General features: G+C 38.9%; 1 protein-coding gene across 1 annotated transcript in view; it reads left to right on the forward strand.

Moving 5' to 3' along the window:
- The window catches only part of LOC132123614 (membrane-associated phosphatidylinositol transfer protein 3-like), a 105,088-nt gene that overhangs the window by 51,350 nt on the left and 37,198 nt on the right, over positions 1-16,540 (forward strand). Inside the window, exons 4-5 of the mRNA XM_059534377.1 lie at positions 7,989-8,059; positions 8,149-8,369. Coding sequence (XP_059390360.1) covers positions 7,989-8,059; positions 8,149-8,369 — 292 coding nt within the window. The remainder of the gene's footprint in view (positions 1-7,988; positions 8,060-8,148; positions 8,370-16,540) is intronic.

The following is a 16,540-nucleotide window of genomic DNA, read 5'->3' on the forward strand; positions in this document are numbered from 1 at the left end:
AATGGGGAAAGTGCACGGCGGCAAAACATCAACGAAAGGTGGAGTACAGATGTAACAGTGTTAAAGAAGATGTGCTGTTCAGATTTAGAAACATTCTTCATTAACTGCAAGACGCTCTATTCGCCGCGGCAGTTTCACTCATTTATTCTGGTGAGTGTTTACATCCCTCCACATGAGCACGTGAGCCTGGCTTTACAGAAACTCGCTGATCAGATCACAGAGATAGAACAACAACACCCGGACTCTATTCTAATCATTCTTGGGGACTTTAATAAAGCAAATCTCTCCCGTGAACTGCCAAAATACAGAAAGCACATCACATGTCCCACCAGAGACAGTAATATATTGGATCACTGTTACACCACAATAAAGGATGCATATCACTCTGTTTCACTATCAGCTTTGGGGTGCTCTGATCACTGTTTGGTTCATCTTATACCGACCTACATGCAGAAACTAAAATCAGCTAAACCTGTATTAAAGACTGTAAAAAGATGGACTAATGAAGCAGAGCAGGATTTACAAGCTTGTTTAAACCTCATTGATTGGAGTGTTTTTGAAGCTGCTGCCACCGATCTGGACAGGCTCACAAAGACTGTAACATCTTATACCAGTTTCTGTGAGGATATCTGTATTCTTAGCAGGACTCATTTAACTTACAACAATGACAAACCATGGTTCACTGCAAAACTCAAGACAGCTCCGTTAGGCCAAATAAGATGCTTACAGGAAGGGGAACAATGTCTTGTATAAACAGGCTAAATGCACACTGGAAAAAGAGATCAGAGTGGCAAAGAGGAATTATTCTGGAAAAATAAGGACTCTTATTTATAACTTCCAGTTACTCAGCATCAGTGTGGAAACATCTGAAGGAGATTACCAATTACAAGACACCATCCCCCAGCACTGTGGAGAATCAACAACTGGCAGACGGTCTGAACGAGTTTTACTGCAAGTTTGAAAGAAGAACACCCATCACCTGCCCTGAACACCTCTCCACACAACTGTTCACACCATTTGCACCTCCTGCAACCCCTCTCTCCCCCACACCTGCAATTCAGATCAGCAAAGGGGAGGTGCGCCAGGTCTTCCGGAAGCAGAAAAGGAAAAAAGCACCAGGCCCAGATTGTTACACCAGCCTGTCTGAAATCCTGTGCTGACCAGTTGGCCCCCATCTTCACACAGATCTTCAACAGATCACTGGAGCTGTGCCAAGTCCCTACATGCTTCAAACACTCCACCATCACCCCCCCCCCCCAAAAAAAAATTACAGGACTAAATGACTACAGGCCTGTGGCTCTAACATCTGTGGTCATGAAGTCATTTGAAAAACTGGTGCTGGCCCACCTGAAGCACATCATTGGATCCTTTTCAGTTTCCCTACAGCGCAAACAGGTCTGTGGACGATGCTGTAAACATGGGGACTGCATTATGTTCTGCAACATCTAGACAGACCAGGGACAGACAGGCAGCAGCTAGTGAGGCTGAGAAAATACACATCCAGCATCCGTATAACCAGCACTGGAGCTCCACAGGGCTGCATTCTCTCCCAACTGCTCTTCACCCTGTACACCAATGACTGCACATCTGAAGTTTGCAGATGACACTACACTCATCTGCCTCATTCAGGATGGTGATGAGTTTGCTTACAGACAGGAGGTTAAAGAGCTGGCTGTCTGGTGCAGTCTCAACAACCTGGAGCTGAACACACTCAAAACAGTGGAGATGATAGTGGACTTCAGGAGAAACCCCCCTGCTCTCCCCCGACTCACCATCATGAACAGCACTGTGACTGCAGTGGAGTCATTCAGGTTTCTGGGCACCACTATCTCTCAGGACCTGAAGTGGGACATTCACACTGACTCCATTGTAAAAAAGGCCCAGCAGAGGTTGTACTTCCTTCGCCAGCTGAGGAAATTCAATCTACCACAAGAGCTGCTGAAACAGTTCTACTCCGCCATCATTGAATTCATCCTATGCACTTCTATAACTGTTTGGTTCAGCTAAACTACCAAATCTAGCCTCAGAAGACTACAGAGGGTAGTCCGGACTGTTGAGTGACTCATTGGTACAACCCTCCCTTATATTCAAGAACGGTACTTCTCCAGAGTGAGCAAAAGGACTGGCAAAATCACTCTGGACTAGAGCTGGGATAAACGATTATTTTTTAAACGATTAATCTAGCGATTATTTTTCGATGCATCGATTAATCTAACAATTAATTTTTCAGACCGATTTGATTTCGATTATCTCCCCATTAATTGACTACTAACAATTTATACATGTTGATTTACATATCTGAATGAAAAAAAAACATCAATTCCTTAACATTGCAATATATGTTTATTGCTCTTAAAATTACAAAATAAAAGACTGACTAAGAATGCATTACTTTGCACTTGTATAGAGATAGCATTCAATAAAACCTTGAAACCTTGAAAACACATAGCTTACTGAAACAAGCTTACTGAACACATAGGGCCTAGCTTACTGAAAAAAGAAGTTCTTTCAGATGAAAATAACAACAACTAGATGTCTAGTATTCAATAAAAAAGGTCACCCAAAATACTTGTTTAGAGCAATTGAAAGAATACAGTATGTAAATGTAAACTTGAGGGCTTTAAGCTAATACAGAGAGTGCTTTTACAAAAAAAAAAAAAAAAAAAATTAACAGTGGGAGTCAGCAGCCTGTCATAGAGAAAAAAAATCTCAGAATGCTCCACGTGAAACTTTGGCGTTCCGCCCTTTTTCTATCGTGTCTAATGATTTTGGTTAATATGCACAAGGGAGGGAGAGAGCAAGAAGCGCTCGTGTAGTTTGAAGACTGTGAGTGCGCAAGCGCGTGTGTAACTTTGGTGTTTCGCCCTTTTTCTATCGTGTTTAATGATTTTGATTAATATGCACAAGGGAGGGAGAGAGCAAGAAGCGCTCGTGTTGTTTGAAGACTGTGAGTGCACGCGCAGCCGGGGCTCTCTCTCGTACGCGCCCTGTCACTGTCACTCACCGATCAAATATTTATTTTTTATATATATGTATTATTGTGTAATAATACTAATGGTGATCAATCCGAATGACTATATGCAATGCACGCATACAGAGCGTGTGATCTCTGTGACGCCCAGATGCACAAAACAGACCCTCCCACCTCTGTAATAAACACAGAGATGTTAGTCCAGTCCGAATTGGTACATGAAAATCGCAGACGTCAGGTGGTAAGAATCGAAACTCAAACGTAGTTTAGAAAACTAGTGCCGTCCGAATAGGGCTTTAGTCTATACTTCAAATTTGCACATATTATACCTGTACATACAACTGCCTATTGTAAAATACCTGCACATACAATTGTCAATTTGTATATTGTTATTCCTTACCTACTTATTTGTATTTTTATTGTATTATTATTTTTTAATTCTTTTATATGTGTTTTTTGTTCTGACGGTGTCATTGTGTTGCACTGTGGAAGCTTCTGTCATGAAAACAAATTCCTTGTATGTGTAAACATACCTGGCAATAAAGCTAATTCTCATTCAGATTTTTCCCTGTCCCTTGAATCTGTATTTCTCTACAGGATGCTATAAATCAGGGGTAATGCTGGGTGACTGAGCTGCGGTGGGAAATAGAGGACATGAGCTATGGCAAAGAGAGACAGGCAACTCCAGAGCAGAGTGAATAAAAACAAAGTGTTTCATTTGCATTTATGGAGAAGTGACATTCTGGAGCAGAGGCTGTGAGGAATGGGAGGGGGAATCAATAATCTTGTCTTTTATTTTGCTCGGCACCCACCTTGTCATTTCGTTGTCCTGTTGTTATTGCTTGTTATCATTTTCACTCCATCTCTTTGCCAATGCTTTCTCACCTTTTGAGTCCAATTGAAACTAAACTGTAGGAGTTCCCAGTGTTCTACGTTCTGCCGCTCTGGATGAGCATTTAGCTCCTATATTATGTAGTATTTCATTAACACACAAAGTTGACCATCCGTCTGTTTTATATATCTGCTTATCTATCTATCTATCTATCTATCTATCTATCTATCTATCTATCTATCTATCTATCTATCTATCTATCTATCTATCTATCTATCTATCTATATATCTATCTATCTGTCTCTCTGTCTGTCTGTCTGTCTGTCAGTCAATTTAGACATTTTATCTGACATCACAGGTTTAGCTGGAGGCAAAACAAAGGAATAACTTGAGGCAGCCAATACACACCATCATAGAGTTGGCTATATAAGGAACTTAAAATGTCACCTTTGAGTGTCAGAAACACTTCAATTTGACATTTTATCACATAACTGCTGCCATTGCCATAAAAAAAAACGCAATAAAACAAACAGACTGGACTGAAACAATCATCTAAAATGCTATCGTTTGCAGTGAACAATATCAGTTAAGGTTAAATAAACTGTTGTCTTTTATGGATTATGGTTTGGTTATGAGTCTAAAGATTTCTCATGCATGCCCATCTAATCAGAAATTGGGGACACTTTAAGTAACGACCAGAGACTAAACATAAAGGAAACCATTTGTGTTGTCTCGCTTTCTACAATTGCCATTTGTGCAACTATAGAGAGAGTGAACAGTGAAGGCCCATGTTATACTGTATGTCAGGTATGTGTGTTCAAGTAGTTGCATTTGCTTACAATTGCCTCTGTTAGTACATAGTTATAGGCATCTAAATATTTATATTCCCTCAGTTTCTATTCAATATGCATACTATGTTTCTCTGGTGTGTCAGGCTATTCTGTCCTGACGGATCGTCCATCCATTGAGCGAGTGTGTAAGAATCAGCCAATCCGTTTTCTCATCTCAATGCGCACTGTGGACCCGCCCAGAGGCGCATTTTCTACCAACGCGCTCTTTAAATAACAAAAAAATATTGCCCCATTGACTTTAGACTTTAGACCAGGTTTGAGTAGTTCTTTGGCGCACTCTATTTTCAGCTCCTTAAAATAGCAATGCACCAGCAATGCGCCTGAACACACCTCTTTTTTAGACCAGCACGCCCATGAGCACAAAAATGGCACAAATGCATTTTCTAATTAAACGAAGTGGTGCTGGATGGGAAAATGCGAATACTGAAACTAGCAAACACAGTTGCGCTGCGCCTTGCATCGCATTGCGCCGGGTGTATGATAGGGCCCTATACATATTCAGATAAAATAAAATGTTCTCCAGACATTGTTAAAAAACAAGCAAACAAAACTTGCTAGTGTTTGTGAAGCAGTTAGGGGATTTTTTCTGCCTCCACCTAAGGTTCATCCATAAAAAAACATCACAATGTTTACTAACTGAAAAAGGGTCTATATAGCACATTATGTAGGCTGAATTGGTTTGTGTCTTGAAGGCATCTGGAGAGGCAGTCAGACAGACAGTAGTAAGAAAGTGTCAGTGAGCCTGATAATGCTGTGGCTGATTGGCAGTATGTCTACAGTGTTAAGCACAAGAGAGAGCACAGCTCAGCACCCTGGCTGTTTTCCTCATGGTGCTGCTGTGAATGAAAGCCTGCAGCTGGGATGAGCACAGACTCTCACTATTGGGAGGGTTTTTTTTGCAGTTGGTACAGCTTTTCAATGAACACAATTGCTCCTTGGAGACCCAATGATTAGAAGTGAATGAATATGCCATTAAGAGAAGCAGTCTGGTCTATCATCGGCTCAGTCTGTTTGATGTCATAGCAGCTGAGGGTTGTCATGACATCATCTCAGTAATTCAAATACAAGCGAATTCCCACGCTTGTCTGCGAAAGGATGGATTTTAAATAGGGATGCACCGAATATTCGGCCACCGAAAATTTTCGGCCGAAAATGGCCAAAAAGTGCATTTTCGGTTTTCGGCCGAAACACTTTTATAACCGAAACAACACGGCCGAAATGTTATGATGACGCAAACAGAAACCGCGACCTGCACGTGCACCTGCATAGCGCAGACCACGAGCTCCCCGCGTCATTCACTTCACACCAGTGGGTCTTAATAGAGAACATTCTCTCTATTCTTATTCCTTTATTCGCAGCACTAAAGCGTCTCCTAACAAAGAGATTGAGACGGACCACGAAGTGAAAACAAAGAAAAGTACAGTCTTATAGAGTCTGTTAGCACACGTCTCACTGAGATCTTTTCGGATCCTCCGCACTTCATCGCGAATGTGCTTGATCCGCGTTATAAAGACCATTACTTGGACGCGGAAATATGGCAGAGCACACGAGAAATGCTCCAGGCCGCGCTGGATGCGGAGAACCCGCGTGGAGACGGAGAAGCGCCAAGCTCAGGAGACTGAGATCAGAGCGCAAAAAAAAAAAGACTCGTCTCTGCATATATAATACACACACATATACATATACATGCATAATATCAGATTGTAGCCATATTTCTGCTAGATTTTTTGCTAGATTTCTGCTTTAATTTGATAAAAATGTTTATTTATGCCCTGGCCCTATTTAAATACACTCTCTCAAATATTTCTCAAATGTCAGGCAGATGACAAGCTCAACTGCTCAACAGCTAGATGGTTATCTGTCTGAAGTCCCCATCCCCAGAAGTGATAACAGTCTTGCCTACTGGAGAAGTAATGCACTTTCTAGTACTACAGAGAAAAATTTCAAATGCTCTTCACCTAAATGCACTTTTTATGAGAGAACAGTTAATTTTAAAACCTTTCTGCAGGCCAGTAGGCCTGTACATTATTATTTAATATACAGATGAGTGGGATTAAATTTTAGTTTGAATTTTCTTTTATACTGTGCATTGTTGCAATGTGCTTAATAAATATTTGCATAATTTGTAATTATGCATTTTTATGTTTTTTTATAATTTATGTAATTGTAATTATCTTTGAAACTTTAATATTAATTTATGCAATTGCAATGTTTTAATTTTAGTAAAGTTAGTACACGGTCATAGCAATAAATGCAATGGTACTAATAATTGGGATAATTTCTTTCGGTGTTTCGGTTTCGGTTTTCGGCCTTGGTTTTCTCTTTTTCGGTTTTCGGTTTCGGCCAAGAATTTTCATTTCGGTGCATCCCTAATTTTAAATCAATGCAGTGTTTGTTTGTACAAACTTTTAACTGGCTCTGTTTTCGAATGAGGTTTTGTCATTACAGAATGATGGGATTGGACTTCAATAAATGTTGTAGAGTAGCTTCATTGAAAAATACCTGGAATTTGACAATCTGTTGAATTAATAAATGTGGAAGTGAGTAACATAGAAAAGAAAACAGGAGAATCAGCTATTATTATTCATAAGTTTGCCATTGTCAAATAAAAGTGATGTAGTTAATATGTGCAATGTTAATTTGAACAACCACTTCTGGGGGTTTGAATTTTGAATGTTTTTCAAAACATGTTTTGTGAGTTTCCAGCATTTCCCAACCTAAAAGCAGATATATTGATAAAAGGCATTGAGAAGGCATGGGCACAAGCTTCATGCTGACAGAATGACTGGAGGCAATCTAGAACAGGTGCGTTATATCATGAGAGTGTGAGAATGAGATGGCAGAATGAAGCAGAAAGCAACAAATAGAAAAAAAATAGAGCATATGGAATGGTGAAGGTGAGGTGTAATGACTGTGGCTGAAGACCAGCGGTCTTATTTAGAGAATAAGAGACATCAAAAGGCCCTTTGTTGGTCCAATTCACTTCCTCTGGTGTGTAATTTGTTATGTGGTTTTGTTATTTTTTTATGACACCAGCCAACATCAAAATGAAGGGGTTTGTCTGATACAAATCCCAAGCTCTGTCTGTTTCCGATTTATGTGTTTTGAAATATGATGGTACCAGTATGTGGTTTTGCTGTGTCATCTTATGAAGAAAATAAATGGAAGGTAAAATCATTAATGAAAGAAGGATGTGTGTGCTATGAAGGATCGATAATCATTTGTGGTTCTGTTTGCTGTGCATCTGTGCAAATTGGCTATAATCACCTCCTCTCTGTATCTTTTTTATATATCCCCATCTATCCATCTCATGCTCTTTCCTTAATGGGGTCAGAGAGTCTTTACCATGTAAGGAGGTCAAAATGTGTCCCTCAGACTAGCATCGATGGTCTAGAGGAAGCTGAGGTAAGATGATCTTTTTGAATAGTCAGTGTGCAACTGCTTTATTTTTTTATGATATTGTGCCATGACCTTCTGTGTCCCTTGTTTACCAGAACAAATGTCAAACACATGTGCTGGTGTTGGTGGTTCATGGGGGAAACATACTGGACCTAGCGGGTGGAGAGGCAGGCTCGAAGACCGCAGATGTAAACACACTGTCCTCAGTGCTGGAGAAAGTATCTCAAGATCATTTCCAAGCTGCAGCTCAGCATGTCGTCATCAAGTTGGTGCCGTGCCCAGCCGTATGCGCAGAGGCCTTCTGCCTTGTATCAAAGTAAGTAGCTATTACTGAAAGCAACTTTAAATGACCATGTTTTTTTAATATGGGCCATGGTATTCTTTGAAGTTAATACCATTGTATATGCTAGCATCTGATACCATCACTGTTTCCTTCCAGCAGTACTGTTTTGTCATGGTTTAGACTGGCTGAATTTACTGGCATGGAGTGTTTTTTTTTTTTTTTTTTTTGCATATACACTATGAAAGAGATGCTACATAATTAGATGTTTTGCCCTGATGTCGTCGGAACACCCTATGGTGATTCTGGTTAAATGCATGAAAAACATTTTTATGGGGAAATGTTGACAGATTCAGTTGCAGTTGTCCTTTAGAGCTGGTTTTATGAACTAGCTGAGCAACTCAAGTTTATTTGAAGAACATTTGAGTTCATATAAGAATGTGTCTGAAAGAAGTGCTCATCAGGGCTGAATTTTTATATGATAAAATATTTATGTAGTCAACATTAGAAGTGGATCAAACCCTTTCATCAAAGTTGTCCTAAAACCTAAAACCAATATGTGGGTTTGTCTTTTTTGATACACTTCAAAAAAATTAATGTATAAAATACATATAAATACATAAACTATTCATTTCTTTCGAACAAACAAAAACGCTGTCCTTTTGAATGGTAGAGTGTTGCAATACAATTTCACCGTTACCGTGTTTACATTTTCACATGGAAAAGTCACAGAAGGGAATGCACTATATTTGTTACCAAGTTAGTTGTTGCAGACTACAGCCCAAATGTATACAATAAAAATCCTGTGTTAAAGTCGTGAAAATCTAATGATAATAATGTAATGTAAATGTAATAACCATTTAGAATGATTTACAGAAAAAGCAACAAAGTTTAATATAAGTACCTTTAAGAGTATTTTTAAAGAGTGTTAATTCCATTGTTTTTTGCACAGCATCTCTTCATCTCATGCAGGTAGAAAGAAGTGCAGATAAGATTCAAAGCCTATGCTTAGCATGATTTGTTTTCTTGATGAGGCATAAAGAGTTTTGTCAGCCCTCGATGCTGCTGTTCATTTATAAGGGCTGAAATGAATAAGTGGTAAGAAGACAGCCCCAAGTAAGCATGTAACGGTGATGCATTCTGTGAGAATCAGCCTTTATAATGAACATGATTCATGAACATGAGTTCCTTTAAGCCGTGAAAGCGGATCCATCGCTTCAAGAGCTCAGTGGCTCGGAGCTTTTCTGAGTGATTTCTTCTATAGCTTTAGGCCTTTTGTGTCCTTTTTTTCTGTCTTTGTCATCACCTGGGTGAAGCAATGAAAGATGGAGGAGCTCTAGTCAAAACAAACAGAGCAGAAGAGGGTTTTTGATCACATTATCACAGTATAAAGTCACAGTAATAAAAAATGTCAGTCATTGCAGTATCAAGGAGATTAACATGATAAACCCTGTTCATGAGGTACATACAACTGCATTTGCTCTTTTGCTTTGGTTTTATGGTTCAGTGGCAGTAGCTGTAGTATTAAACTGACCTAAGGCAAAGGACAAAGGGATAAATACAGAACCCATGAATAGTTTTACGTCTTTCTGTTTGCATTTGACCAGTACTGAAAAAGGGGATTTAATAAAAGTGATATAATAAAGAACAACAGCCTGCTGGTAGAGACTGAGTAATTGTTGCAGGTCGAATCATGCTCCCTGAGTGGAGAATACACTCGAATACACACACCCTTAGAATCACACAATGGGGTTTTCCTTTCAGCAACACGACTTCCTTTTTGCTTCTCACAGGATTAATGAAGGCATAAGCGGTCATTTGTTAGACCAGGATCCGCCAAAATAACATCGGTAAGCTCTGGTTCTCCAGGAAGAGACGCGTGGCTGATTTTATCTCATGCTCAGAACTGGCAGCTTGTTGGATTGCTACAGTGAGGGCTAAACAAAGTGCTAAATCTAATGAAACCTGTGCAAAACATGTCCAAATCATATTTCACTTCAAATGGTTTACGGTACATTTTTTTACCTGTTGGTATTTGATCCATGATGCAATATGGCAAAACTCCCAGTTGTCAGACATGACTGGAACTTCAAATAGGACTGCCTTCTATGGTCAGATGAAACAAAGAAATGCACCAACATGGAGCTGGGAATCTCAAGTATCTGGAGAGATTCTGTATGAAGGAATGTTCTCTGATCTCTTGTCAGGTGTTCTCCAAACTCATCGGGCATTTTAGAAGAAAACCCAGAGCTGTTGAAAACGACGTTGCAATAAATGGGTGCCAAATAATTATTGTGGCCAACGTGAACCAGAGAAAAACATTTATTTCAGAATTAGATTTCCTCCCCACTTTCGATTGTTTTACTTCAATTTTGTGATTTTTTTTAAATGAAAGATCAAAAGGATAAACAGATGCAGATTTATTTCAAAGCAACTTTTGCTCATATTTACCAAGGATACCAATATTAGTTGCGGGCACTGTAATAATAATGATGGAAGTAATAATGAATAATCCATAATCTGTTTAATCTGATGATTTTAGTTTTTTAAATTATTCTTAAAAAAAAAAATATATATATATAATATAAATATTTTTATTTAAAAAAGAAATATATATATATATATATATATATATATATATATATATATATATACACACGTATATACATATATATATATATATATATATATATATGTGTATATATATTATAAATGAACAATTTTCAGTGCTTGATGATTTGCCCATATGGAAGTATGTTTTAAATAATATGACATTTTACAATTTTAACTGTTTATCCTTCCTGCATCCTACTTTGAGACTTCTCACTTTTTTCTTTTTGCTTAGTTTTATTTATTTATTAATTTTTTGCTACTGCAAAGCAAAATAAAGTACCTTTGTTATTGATTATTATGATTTTAGTTGTTGAGGAAATAAATTACATATCATTTTATTTAAATGAAAAAAATATATATATATATACTGTAAGTATATATATATATATATATATATATATATATATATTGCAAGTCACTGTTTTACATGGCTTAATTATCTTTATTCAATATGTCTTATATTATTCTTTATGGTGTTGAGGTGAAATGTGACCTGGACATGTTTTTGTGAGAATCACCCAATTAAGGCTCATGGCTAACTCCCCCTTGACAGACATTTCAGATGTAAACAGCTCACTGCTGTGTTTAAAGCTCCTTTTATAGCGCACACATCTTCTGTCAGTACAGCTGCCATGCATGTAGGTTCTCATTTCCTCAGTTCAAGAGCTTTGGGAATTGTTTTTGTGACCTGTGGCCATCCTGCCAAGCCATGAAGCCTCATAATGAGTTTCCTCTCCTAATGAGGTGTGCTTATAGATGTGGCTTTACAGTGCATGTATGAAGCAGCAACTGTCACACACGCACGCACACACACACACACACACACACACACACACACACACACACACACACACACATGCACACACACACAGACACTCATGCATTAGTGTTTGTGGACAGGAAGGACTGAAATGAAAAAGAGGGGCGGAACGTTATGGAGCTTTGTGTTTGCCGCGTCCACACAGCATTTCCAATTAGCAAGTCTGGAAAAAAAAAAAAAAGCTTCGACATTGATTTTCTCTCCCCAAAGCATGGTGTGCAAGTCAATTCAATACGTGATTCCTAGAGTAAAACAATTTGGGGCCCTGTCATATCTTAGATAGTAAAGAGGGGCACACTGATTTGTCTCTCGAGGACAGTACCACCTGTGAACATTGATGGTGTAAGTTTGCTTAGTATTATTCATGTGCTTCACGTCTAGACAACCTGTAACTCCTCTTTATTCTTAGGCCTGAAGCTTTGACCATTTAATCATTTTATTTTGTGGCCAACTAATCTATCAACTATTTAAACTTTGTTATTTTGCTTTCTTTCTTACCTGTTTTCTCCTTAGAATATAGTGCATATCAAGTTAAGCAACAGTTCGTTTTAGGTCCTCCAATTTTATATTGTTTACACAAACTGTCAATCAGGGCCCGGTTCCCCAAAACGTTCTTATCGCTAAGTAGTTCTTAACCTATTCCTTAACCTCTCTCTTAACCTTATGGCACGGTTGCCGACACGTTCGTACGCTAAGTATATCTTCTGTAAGTCACACTTTCGTAAGGTTGGTCTGGACCATTCTTAGCTCTCTCTTAGCGTTATTTGAGCTCATGACGCTACTGTACAACAGTCTTTAGAAACCAGCGCAGCGAAGTACAAGTCAAACTATGGTATGTTGACAATTTTGTGGCTCAACAATGATTTTCTGTTATTTTTTAAGACTCATAATAAATTATGTTCGCAATGGATACAGGCCTATTTATGAAGTTGACTTTATGTGGTTACAGAACTAATAAGGTGGTAATTAGCCTAGGCTTTTTCGTAATGTAATTAAAGCGAATTGGCAATCATTTTTTTGATAATTAAAATCTGGCAAACAATTTGGCTCTAAATGGCTAAGATCTTAATATGGGTAATCATGGTGGTGTCCAGTAAGCGACCAACTATGGCAGCGATCCAACGTGTTCTTGTATTGAATCAAAGACGGAGCCGGACTCGGAGCCGTTTAGTCCATGTCAGTTTTTTTATTCGGCAAAACTTAAGCCTTTTTGACATTTTGCCTGACGTGGCTATATTAAAAAAAAAATCCCCTCCCAAGACAACTCATTGTGGAGCAGCTGGACCTTCCCAGACCTGCGCTGGCCAGGCTAACGAGGCGGAATTCTGCTTTAAGCCCTGAAGCCCAGCGCTACTTTTTTTTTTCTTTTTTTTTTTTTGCTACAGAGAGATTCATCGAGGTCGTGGGAGAGGGCTACAGCCTAACCAAGACCTCTGTGTGGAAGTGCGTCCACACTGTCACCAACGCCCTTCTGCGCCATGCCGGGGATTGCATCCTGGTGGATGGCACTCATCCCTATCGCCAATCCATCAGTGAATGATCATGCGTAGGCTACTTATCGCGAAAGGAAGACGCGGCCATAAATGTGCAGGTTATAGTGGACCATAGGGGTGTGATATCTGACCTGGTGGCAAGGTCCAGCAACACTTCAAGTTCCTCTGACGAGAGGCTTGGTGCCCTTTTTTACGTTGCTTCCCCAGCATATTTTGTATCTCACTCTCTCTCTCTCTCTCTCTCTCTCTCTGTTCATTGTAGATAGGTTGCTTTTTATAAAAAACATAAACCAATTGCAATCAATACCGCATTAAACAGAAGTAACTGCAGCTGCTTGCCTTGCCATTAATATAAAAGTGTATTATATAATTTTTATAAGTCGTTAAACCCATGTCAAGAAGCGGCACAAGTGGCACAACGGGATGGATGATTAACGAGGGATACCCGGTTTGTCTTACCGTCACAACATATCGTGTGAACATTACTGACCCTTTGATAATTAAATTTATAGTCTATATTTTACTGATAACTTAAACTATGTTAAAATAAATGTTACTGTAATAATTTGAGGAATGTTTCATTTGCATAGAACGTGTTGTCTTTCTTAACGCTGTATTGCACCTTCGCGTAAAGTGGAAAATCGATTCATGAGCAATCGATGCCAACTAATTCAGCACCCTGACTTTGGACAGCGCTCTTGTAACGTCGGACGTAAGAGGCAGCGTGCTAAGAAGCTTCCTAAGGGACACTTCGGGGAACACACTTAGAAACATCAACAACTTTGGTAAGATATATCTTTCGATGTCTTCTTAGCGCGCTAAGAGTGAACGTTATCAGGGAACCGGGCCCTGTGCGTTAGGGGTTTGGAGATTTGATTGGCTGTTATATATTTGTGTCAGTGGGTGGCTATGACAAGTGACTGTCAGTGAGTTACTGAATTATTAAAGTAACCAATTTACTCCACTGATTTGTTCAAAGATACTGATTCATTCAGGAATGAGTGAGTCATTAAATCATTCGCTATACTGATTTGTTTCATGATGTTCCAGTGAATCATTCACTCACATTTTTTTTCAAAGATACTGATTAATTCAAGAACATGTAAGTTATTGAATCATTCAACCAATTTGTTGAAAAACACTGATTCATTCTTAATGGCATTTTTCCATGGTGCCCAGTGTGCTGCGTTGCCTTAAGCCGGTGTTATACCTTCCGTGAGTCTGCTAGGGTCCACTATGGTATACATGATGTAAGAATGTGTAGAAGCCCATTGCTACTCGAACCTGTACAATTCGTCAATAAAACTATAAAGGCAACCAGATGTACAATAACTATGGGCAATTTTGTGTTCACATTTATTTACTGTTCAAGCTGATCTACTGCGCATGTATTGAACATGTTCGCAGAGGTAGTATAAACACAAGTACTGTCCGCACTGTCCGTGTATACATCTGGATTGCTCACGTAAAACATGGGCTTTAGTTTGGAGCTATTTACAGTGGCAGAACAAAAACAGACAAAGCAACTACTAATTATTGTGTCTAAAATGTATTACTGCTGGAATGATTAGACACACGATTATTTGTTACATTTATATAATTTTTAAAACCCACTCTGTGAGTTCCAGGAATCATCCCCTAAAAGTTCAACTATTACTCCAGGAAGGCTCAGTTACCAGGGCTACTATATATTATATATCAGGTTCATTTTTATATTCTGAAAAGATGAGGTTGCTGAGCTAGAAGTCTTCTATGGACCCCTACATTTGTGCCAGGCTGTGGCCTTGTCCTCCTCTCACCAAAGATCCTCAGACTTTAGCTGGTTCTCTCTCATCAAGACAACTTCATCCAATATCAACTGGAGCCTCAACAAACTGCATCAGGAGACTTTTATTCAAGTGGGCAAGACATGCAACTATCAAACTTCAATCAATCAATCATTTATTTATATAGCACATTTAAAACACAACCAAGGTTGACCAAAGTGCTTCACAAGCAATCAAAGAAACACAGTAGAACAAATAAAACAGATACAGCATGCAAATATAATACAAAAAAAGAACAAGCGAGCAGTAATAATATAGCTGAAAATAGCTATATAGTGTTAAAAGCCATGGAGAATAAATGAGTCTTTAGCTGAGATTTAAAAATGTAGATAGACGGGGCATGTCTAATAAACATCGGAAGGCTATTCCATAGCTTCGGGTATGCGGCAGCAAAAGATCGATCGCCACGTTTTTTTAGTTTTACTTTAGGAACTGTTAGGAGGCCATGGTCACTGGATCTCAGGTTTCTAGATGGTGTATAAGGAACCAAAAGTTCAGTTAAATATTGCGGTGCCAGGTTATTCAAAGCTTTGTAAACAAATAATAAAATTTTAAACTCAATCCTGTACTTGACTGGTAGCCAGTGAAGGGACATTAAAACAGGTGTTATATGGTCAAACTTACGCTTCCCTGCAAGCAATCTAGCGGCTGCGTTCTGAACTAGCTGTAGGCGGGAGATAGATGCCGGAGTACTGCCATAGTACAATGAGTTGCAGTAATCAAGCCTACAGGTAATGAAGGCATGAATGGCTATTTCTAAGTTATTTCTTGAAAGAATGGATTTTACTTTACTGAGAAGGCGAAGTTGGTAAAAACATGACTTGACTACAGCAGAAATCTGTTTATCAAATTTTACATTTGAATCAAATAAGAAGCCCAAATTCCTAACACACTTTGAGTTATAAGGGGTGAGAGGGCCGAGGTCAAGGTCAAAATCGCAGTTTTCCTTGGGGCCGAACAGAATAAACTCAGTTTTGTTTTCATTTAAATGAAGAAAATTGAGGGAAAGCCATGCCTTAAGATCATTCAGGCAGTCTAACAGTGGCTGAAGAGAAGAATCATTACTGCATTGCAAGGGAAGGTAAAGTTGGGTGTCGTCAGCATATAAATGAAAGGAGACACCATATTTTTTAAAGATAGTGGCCAGAGGAAGTAAATATAGAGAGAATAACACCGGCCCAAGGATTGATCCCTGGGGGACACCACAATTAAGCGGTTTATTAGAGGATGAATATTGACCTAACTGAACAGTAAAACATCTATCTGACAGATAAGAGCGAAACCACTGTAAGACAGAACCCCGAAGTCCTACACAAGACTCCAAGCGTGACAGAAGAATGCTGTGGTCTACTAAGTCAAAAGTGGCACTTAGGTCCAAGAGGATCAGAGCCAATGGTTTGCCAGAATCTGTGATAAAATATATGTCATTAAGAACTCTTAAAAGAGCAGACTCAG

Source organism: Carassius carassius, chromosome 41 (assembly GCF_963082965.1).
Source record: "Carassius carassius chromosome 41, fCarCar2.1, whole genome shotgun sequence".
NCBI classification, from domain to species: Eukaryota; Metazoa; Chordata; class Actinopteri; order Cypriniformes; family Cyprinidae; genus Carassius; species Carassius carassius.